Genomic DNA, 16972 nt, shown 5'->3' with positions numbered 1-16972 from the left:
CCCAATGCAGACTTACTCGATGTAGAGACCAGGGCGGCTGCTGTCCCGAGATGGATTTGGGCGAGGAAGCAGGGAGGTTACACCAGCAGAGCCACTTCCTGTGTCCTCTTCAAGGTCCCATTTTCCAGCTTAACGAGGTGAGTTGTGGATCAGATGGAACCTGGCGCCAGAAGGAGGTGGGATTGGCACTCAGGCCTCAGTGAGCCCCCTGCCAATGCTCCCGCAGCCCCTCTCTTCCTTTCCACAACTCCCCCCACCCCCTCCCTGCCTGTTTCTCTCTCCTTTCTCCAACACACCACCAATCTGGCAAATCTCCAGCATGAAAAATCCCTCCCCGAAGACTCGTCTCAGCAAATCAGAGCTTTTATTCATGGCCGGAGAGATTTTTCATCTGTCGGTTGCCAGGGTAACCAGCTTGCCGAGCTATTCCATGTGGTGCTGAGGAGAGAGAGAGACAGAGAGAGCGAGACAGACAGACAGAGAGAGCAAGAGAGACAGACAGAGACAGAGAGAGAGAGAGAGAGAGACAGAGAGAGCGAGAGAGGCAGACAGAGACAGAGAGAGAGACAAACAGAGAGAGACAGAGAGGGAGGGACAGAAAGAGAGAGACAGAGAGAGACAGAAAGAGAGAGACAGAGAGAGACAGAGAGAGACAGAGAGAGAGGGACAGAAAGAGAGAGACAGCGAGAGAGACAGAGAGAGAGAGACAGAGAGAGAGAGAGACAGAGAGAGAGAGAGAGAGACAGAGAGAGAGACAGACAGACAGAGAGAGACAGACAGAGAGAGGCAGAGAGAGAGAGAGAGAGAGAGACAGACAGACAGAGAGAGAGACAGACAGAGAGAGACAGACAGACAGAGAGAGAGACAGACAGAGAGACAGAGAGAGAGAGAGAGACAGAGAGAGAGACAGACAGACAGAGAGAGGGGGCAGAGAGAGAGGCAGAGAGAGTGAGAGCCAGAGAGAGAGGCAGAGAGGGGGGGAGAGACAGAGAGAGAGCGGGGCAGAGAGGGAGAGAGGCAGAGAGAGACAGAGAGAGCGAGAGAGAGGCAGAGAGACAGAGAGAGAGAGAGAGAGACAGAGAGACAGAGAGGCAGCGAGAGGGATGAAGCATCAATTCAAAGGTTGACCTTGAAACTCAGAGACACAGTGAATATAAACAGGGATGGACTGAAATTGTCCAGTTTTTATGAGCTGGTTTTACTGTCGATTCATTAGGTAGCGCAGTTGAGGCTGATGTATTTTACAGTCAACGTAGATTCCAACAGAAAGCAAAGACATTCTGTCACATACGCAATCCATACAGTCCTTACGGTGCAGAAGGAGGCCATTCGGCCCATCGAGTCTGCAGCAAACCTCCGGAGAGCACCCAAACCAGGCCCACTCCCTGCACCTAACCTGCACTGAACTGGACTGTGGGAGGGAATCGGAGCACCCGGAGGAAACCCACGCACACACGGGGAGAACGTGCAGACTCCGCACTGTCAGTCACCTGAGGTCGGAATTGAATCCGGTTCCCCGGCGCTGTGAGGCAGCAGTGCTAACCACTGTGCCGCCGTGCTGCCCATAATACTGTACGCAGAACAGTACTTTACACTGCACCTTGGTACACGTGAGAATAAATCAAAGCAAATATCCCAGGCAAGACTGGTACTGGCTTGTGTTAGGCCAGCTGCCAGCTGAGTGGGCAGCAGTCCCACATCCCCGTCAGTGTGGGTCCATGGCCCACTCCAGCGGTGTCCAGGGTGCCATGCCAGCAGGGTACCGAGGGAGGTCTGCACTGTGGGTCAGACCATTGAAGAAAGGTCCCCCTCTGCTGTCTCAGGTGGGTGTAAAAGATCTCAAGGGCACTGGTTTGAAGGACCGCCAAGGGACATCCCCTTTGCCTTGGCCAACACTTGTCCCTTAGTCAACGTAACTAAAACAAATCCTGGGATCTTGCTGTGTACTAACTGGCCGCCGTGTTTCCTTGGTTACAACAGCGGCAATATTTCCGTCAAATGCTTTTTGGGACACCCTGGGGGAGAGAAGGTGCGACAGAAATGAAAGTCTTTAAAGTTTAGTTCCAGTGGTTTATTGATCAGAGCCTTTGCCGAGGCTCCTGGTCGCAGTCAGTGATGTCTCCCCACTGCAGAATGTGGAAAGCACCAGGATTCCCCACTCCTGAGGTCCCCAGTGGGCGTGTCTCCTGCGGGGCGAGGGGCAACTGAAATCAGGCTGCTGCCCATCCCATCACCTTCACCCTCACCCCCAGGCTGACCCCAGTAACATGGGAGGTGGGCAGCAGAATCGGGAGCGCCCGTCGTATTTAAATCAATAATTGAAGGTCCCCAGTTGAGTTCTATAAAACGTTCTCTGGGATATTGGGGCCGGTGTTGATGAGGATGTTCAATGAGGCGAGGGAAAGAGGGGCGTTGCCCCCGACGATGTCACAGGCAATGATTTCGCTGATTCTTAAACGGGCAATGGACGCAGAGAAGGCTTTTGATCGGGTCGAATGGAATATCTGTGGGAGGTGCTGGGACGGTCCGGATTTGGGCCGGGCTTTGTTGACTGGGTCAGGTTCCTGTATCAGGCTCCCATGGCAAGTGTGCGGAAAAACAGGACAACTTCGGGCTACTTTAGACTGCACCGGGGGACGAGACAGGGATGCCCCCTCTCCCCACTGTTGTTTGCGCTGGCTATAGAGCCGTTGGCAATCGCTCTGAGAGCTTCAAGGGGCTGGAGGGGACTGGTCCAGGGGGGGAATGGGGTGGAGCACAGGGTTTTGCTCTATGGGGATGGTCTGCTTCTGTACGTTTCAGACCCAGTAGAGGAAATCTTGGAAGATTTTAGGGGAATTTGGCCGGTTTTCGGGGTATAAGCTAAACATGGATAAGAGTGAGATGTTTGTGGTTCAGGCGAGGGGACAGGAGGGCCGACTGGGAGAGCTGCCGTTTAGGTCAGTAGGGGGTAGTTTTAGATATTTGGGCATCCAAGTGACGCGGGAATGGGACCGGCTGCATCAACTGAATCTGGCCCGGCTAGTGGACCAAATGAAGGACGATTTCCGGCGATGGGACGCGCTCCCATTGTCGCTGGCCGGGAGGGTACAAACGGTGAAAATGACGGTCCTCCTGAGGTTCCTATTGGTATTTCAATGTCTCCCCATTTTTAGTCCGCGGTCCTTTTTTAAGCGGGTCAACAGGGTGATCGCGGGCTTCGTCTGGGCGGGCAAGACCCTGCGGGTAAGGACGGTAATGCTCGAGCGGAGCCGGGGAGAGGGCGGGCTGGCGCTGCCAAATTTTAGAAATTATTACTGGGCAGCGAATATAGCCATGAGAGAGCTAAGAAGAGCCAGGAGGGGACATGAGAAGTCTTTGGCAGGTAGGATCAAGGATAACCCTAAAGCTTTCTATAGATATGTCAGGAATAAAAGAATGACTAGGGTCAGAGTAGGGCCAGTCAAGGACAGTAGTGGGAAGTTGTGCTTGGAGTCTGAGGAGATAGGAGAGGTGCTAAATGAATATTTTTCGTCAGTATTCACACAGGAAAAAGACAATGTTGTCAAGGAGAATACTCAGATTCAGGCTACTAGACTAGAAGGACTTGAGGTTCATAAGGAGGAGGTGTTAGCAATTCTGGAAAGTGTGAAAATAGATAAGTCCCCTGGGCCGGATGGGATTTATCCTAGGATTCTCTGGGAAGCTAGGGAGGAGATTGCAGAGCCTTTGGCCTTGATCTTTATGTCATCTTTGTTTACAGGAATAGTGCCAGAAGACTGGAGGATAGCAAATGTTGTCCCCTTGTTCAAGAAGGGGAGTAGAGACAACCCTGGTAACTATAGACCAGTGAGCCTTACTTCTGTTGTGGGCAAAGTCTTGGAAAGGTTTACAAGAGATAGGATTTATAATCATCTGGAAAGGAATAATTTGATTATTCCTTTCACGGTACAGCACGGGCAGCACGGTAGCATTGTGGATAGCACAATTGCTTCACAGCTCCAGGGTCCCAGGTTCGATTCCGGCTTGGGTCACTGTCTGTGCGGAGTCTGCACATCCTCCCCGTGTGCGCGTGGGTTTCCTCCGGGTGCTCCGGTTTCCTCCCACAGTCCAAAGATGTGGAGGTTAGGTGGATTGGCCGTGATAAATTGCCCTTAGTGTCCAAAATTGCCCTTAGTGTTGGGTGGGGTTACTGGGTTATGGGGGTAGGGTGGAGGTGTTGACCTTGGGTAGGGTGCTCTTTCCAAGAGCCGGTGCAGACTCGATGGGCCGAATGGCCTCCTTCTGCACTGTAAATTCTATGATAATCTATGAACAGTGACCCTCTCAAAATGAATTTAATTTTCTCCAAACAGAGAAAGCGAGCCATGTCCGATAGCCGGGTCTCCGACTTCGGGGGCTTTGAGTCCCTCCAAGCTAATAGTCTCCGTCTCCGGGCTACCAGGGAAGCAAAGGCCAGAACGTCTGCCTCTTTCTCCTCCTGGATTCCCGAGTCTTCCGACACCCTGAAAATCGCCACCTCTGGACTCGGCGCCACCCTTGTTTTTAACACCGTGGACATGACATCCGCAAACCCCTGCCCAAATCCCCTCAGCTTCGGACATGCCCAGAACATGTGGACATGGTTCGCTGGTCCTCCCGCACACTCCCTGGGAAGCGGACACACTCCCTGGGAAGCGGGACCACTCCCTGGGAAGCGGGCACACTCTCTGGGAAGCAGGCACAGTCTCTGGGAAGCGGGCACACTCCCTGGGAAGAGGGCACACTCCCTGGGAAGCGGGCACACTCCCTGGGAAGCGGGCACACTCCCTGGGAAGCGGGCACACTCCCTGGGAAGCAGGCACACACGTGCATGATCTTCAGGTGGTGGTCCACAGCAGCTGGATGTTCAGGCAGTTGATCTCCTTCCTGTTAACGTCGGCACTCCCGGACAGCCCGGTGAGTGCAGGGCGACATGCGAGCAGCCTCTGGAGAATCCCGGGGAAGGGGGAGGATCCTGCTGCCTGGAATCCCGGCGATGGGAGAGAATCCTGCTGCCCCGGGAATCCCGGCGATGGGAGAGAATCCTGCTGCCCGGAATCCCGGCGATGGGGGAGGATCCTGCTGTCCCGGGAATCCCGGCGATGGGAGAGAATCCTGCTGTCCGGAATCCCGGCGATGGGAGAGAATCCTGCTGTCCGGAATCCCGGCGATGGGAGAGAATCCTGCTGCCCCGGGATTCCCGGCGATGGGGAGGATCCTGCTGCCCCGGGAATCCCGGCGATGGGGAGGATCCTGCTGTCACGGGAATCCCGGGGATGGGAGAGAATCCTGCTGCCCCGGAATCCCGGGGATGGGAGAGAATCCTGCTGCCCCGGAATCCCGGCGATGGGGGAGGATCCTGCTGTCCGGAATCCCGGCGATGGGGGAGGATCCTGCTGTCCGGAATCCCGGCGATGGGGGAGGATCCTGCTGCCCCGGGAATCCTGGCGGTGGGGGAGGATCCTGCTGTCCCGGGAATCCCGGCGATGGGAGAGAATCCTGCTGTCCGGAATCCCGGCGATGGGAGAGAATCCTGCTGTCCGGAATCCCGGCGATGGGAGAGAATCCTGCTGCCCCGGAATCCCGGCGATGGGGGAGGATCCTGCTGCCCCGGGAATCCCGGCGATGGGAGAGAATCCTGCTGCCCGGAATCCCGGCGATGGGGGAGGATCCTGCTGTCCCGGGAATCCCGGCGATGGGAGAGAATCCTGCTGTCCGGAATCCCGGCGATGGGGGAGGATCCTGCTGTCCCGGGAATCCCGGCGATGGGAGAGAATCCTGCTGCCCCGGGAATCCCGGCGATGGGGAGGATCCTGCTGCCCCGGGAATCCCGGCGATGGGGAGGATCCTGCTGTCCCGGGAATCCCGGGGATGGGAGAGAATCCTGCTGCCCCGGAATCCCGGGGATGGGAGAGAATCCTGCTGGCCCGGAATCCCGGCGATGGGGGAGGATCCTGCTGTCCCGGGAATCCCGGCGATGGGGGAGGATCCTGCTGCCCCGGGAATCCTGGCGATGGGGGAGGATCCTGCTGCCCCGGGAATCCCGGCGATGGGGGAGGATCCTGCTGCCCCGGAATCCCGGCGATGGGGGAGGATCCTGCTGCCCCGGGAATCGATGGGAGAGAATCCTGCTGCCCCGGAATCCCGGCGATGGGGGAGGATCCTGCTGCCCCGGAATCCCGGCGATGGGGAGGATCCTGCTGCCCCGGAATCCCGGCGATGGGGGAGGATCCTGCTGTCCCGGGAATCCCGGCGATGGGAGAGAATCCTGCTGTCCGGAATCCCGGCGATGGGAGAGAATCCTGCTGTCCGGAATCCCGGCGATGGGAGAGAATCCTGCTGCCCCGGGATTCCCGGCGATGGGGAGGATCCTGCTGCCCCGGGAACCCCGGCGATGGGGGAGGATCCTGCTGCCCCGGGAACCCCGGCGATGGGGGAGGATCCTGCTGCCCCGGGAATCCCGGCGATGGGGGAGGATCCTGCTGCCAGGAATCCCGGCGATGGGGGAGGATCCTGCTGCCCCGGAAATCCCGGCGATGGGGAGGATCCTGCTGCCAGGAATCCCGGCGATGGGGAGGATCCTGCTGCCAGGAATCCCGGCGATGGGGAGGATCCTGCTGCCCCGGGAATCCCGGCGATGGGGGAGGATCCTGCTGCCCCGGAATCCCGGCGATGGGGGAGGATCCTGCTGCCAGGAATCCCGGCGATGGGGGAGGATCCTGCTGCCCCGGAAATCCCGGCGATGGGAGAGAATCCTGCTGCCCGGAAATCCCGGCGATGGGGAGGATCCTGCTGCCCGGAAATCCCGGCGATGGGGAGGATCCTGCTGCCCGGAAATCCCGGCGATGGGGAGGATCCTGCTGCCCCGGAATCCCGGCGATGGGGGAGGATCCTGCTGCCAGGAATCCCGGCGATGGGGGAGGATCCTGCTGCCCCGGAAATCCCGGCGATGGGAGAGAATCCTGCTGCCCGGAAATCCCGGCGATGGGGAGGATCCTGCTGCCCGGAAATCCCGGCGATGGGGAGGATCCTGCTGCCCCGGGAATCCCGGCGATGGGGGAGGATCCTGCTGCCCCGGGAATCCCGGCGATGGGGGAGGATCCTGCTGCCCCGGAATCCCGGCGATGGGGGAGGATCCTGCTGCCAGGAATCCCGGCGATGGGGAGGATCCTGCTGCCCCGGAATCCCGGCGATGGGGGAGGATCCTGCTGCCAGGAATCCCGGCGATGGGGGAGGATCCTGCTGCCCCGGAAATCCCGGCGATGGGAGAGAATCCTGCTGCCCGGAAATCCCGGCGATGGGGAGGATCCTGCTGCCCGGAAATCCCGGCGATGGGGAGGATCCTGCTGCCCGGAAATCCCGGCGATGGGGAGGATCCTGCTGCCCCGGAATCCCGGCGATGGGGGAGGATCCTGCTGCCCCGGAATCCCGGTGATGGGGGAGGGTCCTGCTGTCCCGGGAATCCCAGCGATGGGGAGGATCCTGCTGCCCGGAAATCCCGGCGATGGGGAGGATCCTGCTGCCAGGAATCCCGGCGATGGGGAGGATCCTGCTGCCCGGAAATCCCGGCGATGGGGGAGGATCCTGCTGTCCCGGGAATCCCGGCGATGGGGAGGATCCTACTGCCCGGAATCCCGGTGATGGGAGAGAATCCTGCTGTCCCGGGAATCCCGGCGATGGGAGAGAATCCTGCTGCCCTGGGAATCCCGGCGATGGGGAGGATCCTGCTGCCCCGGGAATCCCGGCGATGGGAGAGAATCCTGCTGTCCCGGGAATCCCGGCGATGGGAGAGAATCCTGCTGTCCCAGGAATCCCGGCGATGGGGGAGGATCCTGCTGCTCCGGAATCCCGGCGATGGGAGAGAATCCTGCTGCCCCGGGAATCCCGGCGATGGGGAGAATCCTGCTGCCCCGGAATCCCGGTGATGGGAGAGAATCCTGCTGTCCCGGGAATCCCGGCGATGGGAGAGAATCCTGCTGCCCTGGGAATCCCGGCGATGGGAGAGAATCCTGCTGTCCCGGGAATCCCGGCGATGGGAGAGAATCCTGCTGTCCCGGGAATCCCGGCGATGGGAGAGAATCCTGCTGTCCCAGGAATCCCGGCGATGGGGGAGGATCCTGCTGCTCCGGAATCCCGGCGATGGGAGAGAATCCTGCTGCCCCGGGAATCCCGGCGATGGGGAGAATCCTGCTGCCCCGGAATCCCGGCGATGGGAGATAATCCTGCTGCCCTTGAATCCCGGCGATGGGGAGGATCCTGCTGTCCGGAATCCCGGCGATGGGGAGAATCCTGCTGCCCGGAATCCCAGCGATGGGGGAGAATCCTGCTGCCCCGGGAATCGATGGGAGAGAATCCTGCTGTCCCGGGAATCCCGGTGATGGGGGAGGGTCCTGCTGCCCCGGAATCCCGGCGATGGGAGAGAATCCTGCTGCCAGGAATCCCGGTGATGGGGGAGGGTCCTGCTGCCCCGGAATCCTGGCGATGGGAGAGAATCCTGCTGCCCCGGCAATCCCGGCGATGGGAGAGGATCCTGCTGATCCACACTGCAAAGAATCTTACCATTTGATTTTGGAAAAGAGTAAAAACAACAGGGTTATGGTGATGGGAGACTTCAACTTCCCCAATATTGACTGGGACTCACTTAGTGCCAGGGGCTTAGACGGGGCAGAGTTTGTAAGGAGCATCCAGGAGGGCTTCTTAAAACAATATGTAAACAGTCCAACTAGGGAAGGGGCGGTACTGGACCTGGTATTGGGGAATGAGCCCGGCCAGGTGGTAGATGTTTCAGTAGGGGAGCATTTCGGTAACAGTGACCACAATTCAGTAAGTTTTAAAGTACTGGTGGACAAGGATAAGAGTGGTCCGAGGATGAATGTGCTAAATTGGGGGAAGACTAATAAAACAATATTAGGCGGGAACTGAAGAACATAGATTGGGGGCGGATGTTTGAGGGCAAATCAACATCTGACATGTGGGAGGCTTTCAAGTGTCAGTTGAAAGGAATACAAGACAGGCATGTTCCTGTGAGGAAGAAAGATAAATACGGCAATTTTCGGGAACCTTGGATGACGAGTGATATTGTAGGCCTCGTCAAAAAGAAAAAGGAGGCATTTGTCAGGGCTAAAAGGCTGGGAACAGACGAAGCCTGTGTGGCATATAAGGAAAGTAGGAAGGAACTTAAGCAAGGAGTCAGGAGGGCTAGAAGGGGTCATGAAAAGTCATTGGCAAATAGGGTTAAGGAAAATCCCAAGGCTTTTTACACTTACATAAAAAGCAAGAGGGTAGCCAGGGAAAGGGTTGGCCCACTGAAGGATAGGCAAGGGAATCTATGTGTGGAGCCAGAGGAAATGGGCGAGGTACTAAATGAATACTTTGCATCAGTATTCACCAAAGAGAAGGAATTGGTAGATGTTGAGTCTGGAGAAAGGGGTGTAGATAGCCTGGGTCACATTGTGATCCAAAAAGACGAGGTGTTGGGTGTCTTAAAAAATATTAAGGTAGATAAGTCCCCAGGGCCGGATGGGATCTACCCCAGAATACTGAAGGAGGCTGGAGAGGAAATTGCTGAGGCCTTGACAGAAATCTTTGGATCCTCACTGTCTTCAGGGGATGTCCCGGAGGACTGGAGAATAGCCAATGTTGTTCCTCTGTTTAAGAAGGGTGGCAGGGATAATCCCGGGAACTACAGGCCGGTGAGCCTTACTTCAGTGGTAGGGAAATTACTGGAGAGAATTCTTCGAGACAGGATCTACTCCCATTTGGAAGCAAATGGACGTATTAGTGAGAGGCAGCACGGTTTTGTGAAGGGGAGGTCGTGTCTCACTAACTTGATAGAGTTTTTCGAGGAGGTCACTAAGATGATTGATGCAGGTAGGGCAGTAGATGTTGTCTATATGGACTTCAGTAAGGCCTTTGACAAGGTCCCTCATGGTAGACTAGTACAAAAGGTGAAGTCACACGGGATCAGGGGTGAACTGGCAAGGTGGATACAGAACTGGCTAGGCCATAGAAGGCAGAGGGTAGCAATGGAGGGATGCTTTTCTAATTGGAGGGCTGTGACCAGTGGTGTTCCACAGGGATCAGTGCTGGGACCTTTGCTCTTTGTAGTATATATAAATGATTTGGAGGAAAATGTAACTGGTCTGATTAGTAAGTTTGCAGACGACACAAAGGTTGGTGGAATTGCGGATAGCGATGAGGACTGTCTGAGGATACAGCAGGATTTAGATTGTCTGGAGACTTGGGCGGAGAGATGGCAGATGGAGTTTAACCTGGACAAATGTGAGGTAATGCATTTTGGAAGGGCTAATGCAGGTAGGGAATATACAGTGAATGGTAGAACCCTCAAGAGTATTGAAAGTCAAAGAGATCTAGGAGTACAGGTCCACAGATCACTGAAAGGGGCTACACAGGTGGAGAAGGTAGTCAAGAAGGCATACGGCATGCTTGCCTTCATTGGCCGGGGCATTGAGTATAAGAATTGGCAAGTCATGTTGTAGCTGTATAGAACCTTAGTTAGGCCACACTTGGAGTATAGTGTTCAATTCTGGTCGCCACACTACCAGAAGGATGTGGAGGCTTTAGAGAGGGTGCAGAAGAGATTTACCAGAATGTTGCCTGGTATGGAGGGCATAAGCTATGAGGAGCGATTGAATAAACTCGGTTTGTTCTCACTGGAACGAAGGAGGTTGAGGGGCGACCTGATAGAGGTATACAAAATTATGAGGGGCATAGACAGAGTGGATAGTCAGAGGCTTTTCCCCAGGGTAGAGGGGTCAATTACTAGGGGGCATAGGTTTAAGGTGAGAGGGGCAAAGTTTAGAGTAGATGTACGAGGCAAGTTTTTTACGCAGAGGGTAGTGGGTGCCTGGAACTCACTACCGGAGGAGGTAGTGGAGGCAGGGACGATAGGGACATTTAAGGGGCATCTTGACAAATATATGAATAGGATGGGAATAGAAGGATACGGACCCAGGAAGTGTAGAAGATTGTAGTTTAGTCGGGCAGTATGGTCGGCACGGGCTTGGAGGGCCGAAGGGCCTGTTCCTGTGCTGTACATTTCTTTGTTCTTTGTTCTTTGTTAGCCCAGTACTCTGTCTTCCTGTTATTCCTTCCAAAACGAATCTGTAAGGAATTGGAAAGGATGAGAGGCTTCCACCACGACACCCTCCAGCCCCCCATGGCTCCCCCCCCCCTCTCACATCAGAAATAAGAACTAGGAGCAGGAGTCGGCCATCTGGCCCCTCGAGCCTGCTCCGCCATTCAATGAGATCATGGCTGATCTTTTGTGGACTCAGCTCCACTTTCCGGCCCGAACACCATAACCCTTAATCCCTGTATTCTTCAAAAAACTATCAATCTTTATCTGAAAAACATTTAATGAAGGAGCCTCTACTGCTTCACTGGGCAAGGAATTCCATAGATTCACAACCCTTTGGGTGAAGAGGTTCCTCCTAAACTCAGTCCTAAATCTACTTCCCCTTATTTTGAGGCTATGCCCCCTAGTTGCCAGTGGAAGCAACCTACCCGCATCTATCCTATCTATTCCCTTCATAATCTTATATGTTTCTATAAGATCCCCCCTCATCCTACTAAATTCCAACGAGTACAGTCCCAGTCTACTCAACCTCTCCTCGTAATCCAACCCCTTCAGCTCTGGGATTAACCTAGTGAATCTCCTCTGCACACCCTCCAGTGCCAGTACGTCCTTTCTCAAGTAAGGAGACCAAAACTGAACACAATACTCCAGGTGTGGCCTCACTAACACCTTATACAATTGCAGCAGAACCTCCCTAGTCTTAAACTCCATCGCTCTAGCAATGAAGGACAAAATTCCATTTGCCTTCTGAATCACCTGTTGCACCTGTAAACCAACTTTTTGCGACACATGCACTAGCAGACCCAGGTCTCTATGCACAGCAGCATGTTTTCATATTTTATCATTTAAATAATAATCCCTTTTGCTGTTATTCCTACCAAAATGGATAACCTCACATTTGTCAACATTGAATTCCATCTGCCAGACCCGAGCCCATTCACTTAGCCTATCCAAATCCCTCTGCAGGCTTTCAGTATCCTCTGCACTTTTTGCTTTACCACTCATCTTCGTGTCGTCTGCAAACTTGGACACATTGCCCTTGGTCCCCAACTCCAAATCATCTATGTAAATTGTGAACAGTTGTGGGCCCAACACTGATCCCTGAGGGACACCAATAGCTACTGATTGCCAACCAGGGAAACACCCATTTATCCCCACTCTTTGCTTTCTATTAATTAACCAATCCTCTATCCATGCTAGTACTTTCCCCTTAATGCCATGCATCTTTATCTTATGCAGTAACATTTTGTGTGGCACCTTGTCAAAGGCTTTCTGGAAATCCAGATATACCACATCCACTGGCTCCCCGTTATCTACCGCACTGGTAATGTCCTCAAAAAATTCAACTAAATTAGTTAGGCACGACCTGCCCTTTATGAACCCATGCTGCGTCTGCCCAATGGGACAATTTCCATCCAGATGCCTCGCTATTTCTTCCTTGATGATAGATTCCAGCATCTTCCCTACTACCGAAGTTAAGCTCACTGGCCTAGAATTACCCGCTTTCTGCCTACCTCCTTTTTTAAACAGTGGTGTCACGTTTGCTAATTTCCAATCCGCCGGGACCACCCCAGAGTCTAGTGAATTTTGGTAACTTATCACTAGTGCATTTGCAATTTCCCTAGCCATCTCTTTTAGCACTCTGGGATGCATTCCATCAGGGCCAGGAGACTGGTCTACCTTTAGCCCCATTAGCTTGCCCATCACTACCTCCTTAGTGATAACAATCTTCTCAAGGTCCTCACCTGTCACAGCCTCATTTCTATCAGTCACTGGCATGTTATTTGTGTCTTCCACAGTGAAGACCGACCCAAAAAACCTGTTCAGTTCCTCAGCCATTTCCTCATCTCCCATTATTAAATCTCCCTTCTCATCCTCTCAAGGACCAATATTTAGCTTAGCCACTCTTTTTTGTTTTATATATTTGTAGAAACTTTTACTATCTGTTTTTATATTCTGAGCAAGTTTACTCTCATAATCTATCTTACTCTTCTTTATAGCTTTTTTAGCAGCTTTCTGTTGCCCCCTAAAGATTTCCCAGTCCTCTGGTCTCCCACTAATCTTTGCTACTTTGTATGTTTTTTCCTTCAATTTGATACTCTCCCTTATTTCCTTAGATATCCACGGTCGATTTTCCCTCTTTCTACCGTCCTTCCTTTTTGTTGGTATAAACCTTTTCTGAACACTGTGAAAAATCGCTTGGAAGGTTCTCCACTGTTCCTCAACTGTTTCACCATAAAGTCTTTGCTCCCATTCTACCTTAGCTAGCTCTTCTCTCATCCAATTGTAATCTCCTTTGTTTAAGCACAAAACACTAGTGTTTGATTTTACCTTCTCACCCTCCATCTGTATTTTAAATTCCACCATATTGTGATCGCTCCTTCCGAGCGGATCCCTAACCATGAGATCCTGAATCAATCCTGTCTCATTACACAGGACCAGATCTAGGACCGCTTGTTCTCTCGTAGGCTCCATTACTTACTGTTCTAGGAAACTATCGCGGATACATTCTATAAACTCCTCCTCAAGGCTGCCTTGACCGACCTGGTTAAACCAATCGACATGTAAATTAAAATCCCCCATGATAACTGCTGTACCATTTCTACATGCATCAGTTACTTCTTTGTTTATTGCCTGCCCCACCATAATGTTACTATTTGGTGGCCTATAGATTACTCCTATCAGTGACTTTTTCGCCTTCCTATTCCTGATTTCCACCCAAATGGATTCAACCTTATCCTCCATAGCACCGATGTCATCCCTTACTGTTGCCCGGATGTCATCCTTAAATAACAGAGCTACACCACCTCCCTTACCATCCACTCTGTCCTTCTGAATAGTTTGATACCCTTGGATATTTAACTCCCAGTCGTGACCATCCTTTAACCATGTTTCAGTAATGGCCACTAAATCATATTCATTCACGATGATTTGCGCGATCAACTCATTTACCTTATTCCGAATACTACGAGCATTCAGGTAAAGTACACTTATGTTGGCTTTTATACCTCTGTTTTGAATCTTAAAACCTCCATCAGTAATCTCTCCTAAGTTATATTTCCTCTTAAGCTTTCTCCTAATTTTCCTTGTCGTTGAACCCATATCTTCATGTAACAACCTGCCGCGTCGCTTACCATTAATGTTTTTACTCCCCGTTTTATTCCTTTTAGTATTCCTGGTCCTATTCACTGAGCTCCCCTCAGTCACTGTACCTTGTACTGTCGCCCTTTTTGATTTTTGACTATGTCTTCTCTGCCTTACACTTTCCCCCTTACTGCCTTTTGTTTCTGTCCCTGTTTTACTACCTTCCAACTTCCTGCATTGGTTCCCATCCCCCTGCCACATTAGTTTAAACTCTCCCCAACAGCTCTAGCAAACACCCCCCTAGGACATCGGTTCCAGTCCTGCCCAGGTGCAGACTGTCCGGTTTGTACTGGACCCACCTCCCCCAGAACCGGTTCCAATGCCCTACGAATTTGAATCCCTCCCTCTTGCACCATCTCTCAAGCCACGCATTCATCCCATCTATCCTCACATTCCTACTCTGACTAGCTCGTGGCTCTGGTAGCAATCCTGAGATTACTACCTTTGAGGTCCTACTTTTTAGTTTAACTCCTAACTCCCTGAATTCAGCTTATAGGACCTTGTCCCGTTTTTTACCTATATCGTTGGTGCCTATGTGCACCACGACAGCTGACTGTTCACACTCCCCCCCCCAGAATGTCCTGCAGCCGCTCCGAGACATCCTTGACCCTTGCACCAGGGAGGCAACCATACCATCCTGGAGTCTCGATTGCGTCCGCAGAACCGCCTGTCTATTCCCCTTACGATCGAGTCCCCTATCACTATAGCCCTGCCATTCTTCTCCCTGCCCAGCTGCGCAGCAGAGCCAGCCACGGTGCCATGAACCTGGCTGCTGCTGCCTTCCCCTGGTGAGCCATCTCCCTCAACAGTATCCAAAGCGGTATATCTGTTTTGCAGGGAGATGACCGCAGAGGATACCTGCACTGCCTTCCTACTCTTGCTCTGTCTGTTGGTCACCCATTTTCTATCTCCCTCAGTACCTTCACCTGCAGCGTGACCAACTCGCTATACGTGCTATCCACGACGTCCTCAGCATCGCGGATGCTCCAAAGTGAGTCCATCCGCAGCTCCAGAGCCGTCAAGCGGTCTAACAGGAGCTGCAACTGGACACACTTCTTGCACGTGAAGGAGCCAGGGACAGTGGACGTGTCCCTGAGCTCCCACATCGCACACTAGGAGCATGACACGGGTCTGGGATCTCCTGCCATGTCTTAAACCTCAGGTTAACTTATACAACTACAATTCCAAAAAACGAAAGAAAAAATAAATAAATTAGGCAATGAAAGAAAAACCTCTTACCAGTCATTTACCAGGGTTTAAAAAGCACCTCCTCCCAACCCAGCTTTGAATTCCCACCTAGCTTCAAATTCCCAATCTCACTCTTTGCTGTCTCACTCTGGCTGTGTCTTCTCTGGCTCACTGGGAGAACTCACTGGGAATGAGTTTACAAGTTGCTCTTTTTAAATTGGCCTGAGTTGACTTCCCTCCCCCACCTGCTTTTAGACCAAAGTAGATTAAAGTGTCTGACACTTAACTGACAACCAGTTATGTGAGTGGGTGGGGCAGCCCTTGTTAACCCACACTGCACAATTTTAGATTAATTTAAATTAATTTGAACTCCTGAAATTTTAAAGGAGCTGCCTTACTGATTGGATTGGGTTTCCTACCATCCCTCAGGGTGCCATCCAACACGCCCTGCCAACACACCCCAGCCACCAGAGCTGAGACCCTGTCCCCCCAGATACCAGCTCATAACGTCACCGGGACCTGGCACTAGTCCCCTCCCCCGTGCACACACCAACCCTCTGGTCACCGAGATGTTCCCGGTTCTGGTGTCTAGCGCCTGGGTATTCAGATATTGGCCGCTGTTCGTGTGCTGTTGCTTCCTGCAGAGTTCAGACAGTGTCCAGCATCTTGATTTGGATGCCCACAGGCGGTGTAACGGGGCCGGTGAGATGGCGTGCTGATTGGTGCTGGGCCCGGTTCTGAGTTTAGTGTCGCCTAGGTGTGTAACGGGGCCGGTGAGATGGCGTGCTGATTGACGCCCGACGCGGTTCTGAGTTTAGTCTCTCCTGCGGTGTAACGGGGCCGGTGTGATGGCGTGCTGATTGGTGCCGGGCCCGGTTCTGAGTTTAGTCTCTCCTGCGGTGTAACGGGGCCGGTGTGATGGCGTGCTGATTGGTGCTGGGCCCGGTTCTGAGTTTGGTAACTCCTGCGGTGTAACGGGGCCGGTGAGATGGCGTGCTGATTGGTGCCGGGCCCGGTTCTGAGTTTAGTCTCTCCTGCGGTGTAACGGGGCCGGTGTGATGGCGTGCTGATTGACGCCCGACGCGGTTCTGAGTTTAGTCTCTCCTGTGGTGTAACGGGGCCGGTGAGATGGCGTGCTGATTGGCGCCGGGCGTGGTTCTTGTTTATTCTCTCCGGCGGTGTAACGGGGCCGGTGAGATGGCGTGCTGATTGACGCCGGGCGTGGTTCTTGTTTAGTCCCTCCTGCGGTGTAACGGGGCCGGTGAGGTGGCGTGCTGATTGGTGCCGGGCGTGGTTCTGAGTTTAGTCTCTCCGGCGGTTGTAACGGGGCCGGTGAGGTGGCGTGCTGATTGGTGCCGGGCGTGGTTCTGAGTTTAGTCTCTCCTGCGGTGTAACGGGGCCGGTGAGATGGCGTGCTGATTGGTGCCGGGCGTGGTTCTGAGTTTAGTCTCTCCGGCGGTGTAACGGGGCCGGTGAGATGGCGTGCTGATTGGTGCCGGGCCCGGTTCTGAGTTTGGTAACTCCTGCGGTGTAACGGGTCCG

General features: G+C 53.6%; 2 protein-coding genes across 3 annotated transcripts in view; one reads left to right on the top strand and one right to left on the bottom strand.

Annotated features, from left to right (window-relative positions):
• LOC140403813 (small integral membrane protein 45) overlaps positions 1 to 155 on the bottom strand; it is a 136366-nt gene extending 136211 nt beyond the window's left edge. Inside the window, exon 1 of the mRNA XM_072491973.1 lies at positions 17 to 155. The gene's annotated coding sequence lies outside the window, so the exon portion shown is untranslated. The remainder of the gene's footprint in view (positions 1 to 16) is intronic.
• The window catches only part of pane1 (proliferation associated nuclear element), a 68536-nt gene that overhangs the window by 12656 nt on the left and 38908 nt on the right, over positions 1 to 16972 (top strand). Inside the window, exon 1 of one of the 2 annotated variants that reach the window (XM_072491970.1) lies at positions 36 to 137. The exons of the other annotated variant lie outside the window; for it this stretch is intronic. Within the exon in view, the coding sequence (XP_072348071.1) occupies positions 51 to 137 (87 nt within the window). The 5' untranslated portion in view covers positions 36 to 50. Of the gene's footprint in view, positions 1 to 35; positions 138 to 16972 lie in introns of those variants that run through there. 2 annotated transcript variants of the gene reach the window in all.

The sequence above is a fragment of the Scyliorhinus torazame genome, chromosome 29 (assembly GCF_047496885.1).
Source record: "Scyliorhinus torazame isolate Kashiwa2021f chromosome 29, sScyTor2.1, whole genome shotgun sequence".
Classification (NCBI taxonomy): domain Eukaryota; kingdom Metazoa; phylum Chordata; class Chondrichthyes; order Carcharhiniformes; family Scyliorhinidae; genus Scyliorhinus; species Scyliorhinus torazame.
The sequence above is the reverse complement of the archived record's forward strand: the minus strand, read 5'-3'. Positions and strand labels throughout refer to the sequence as shown.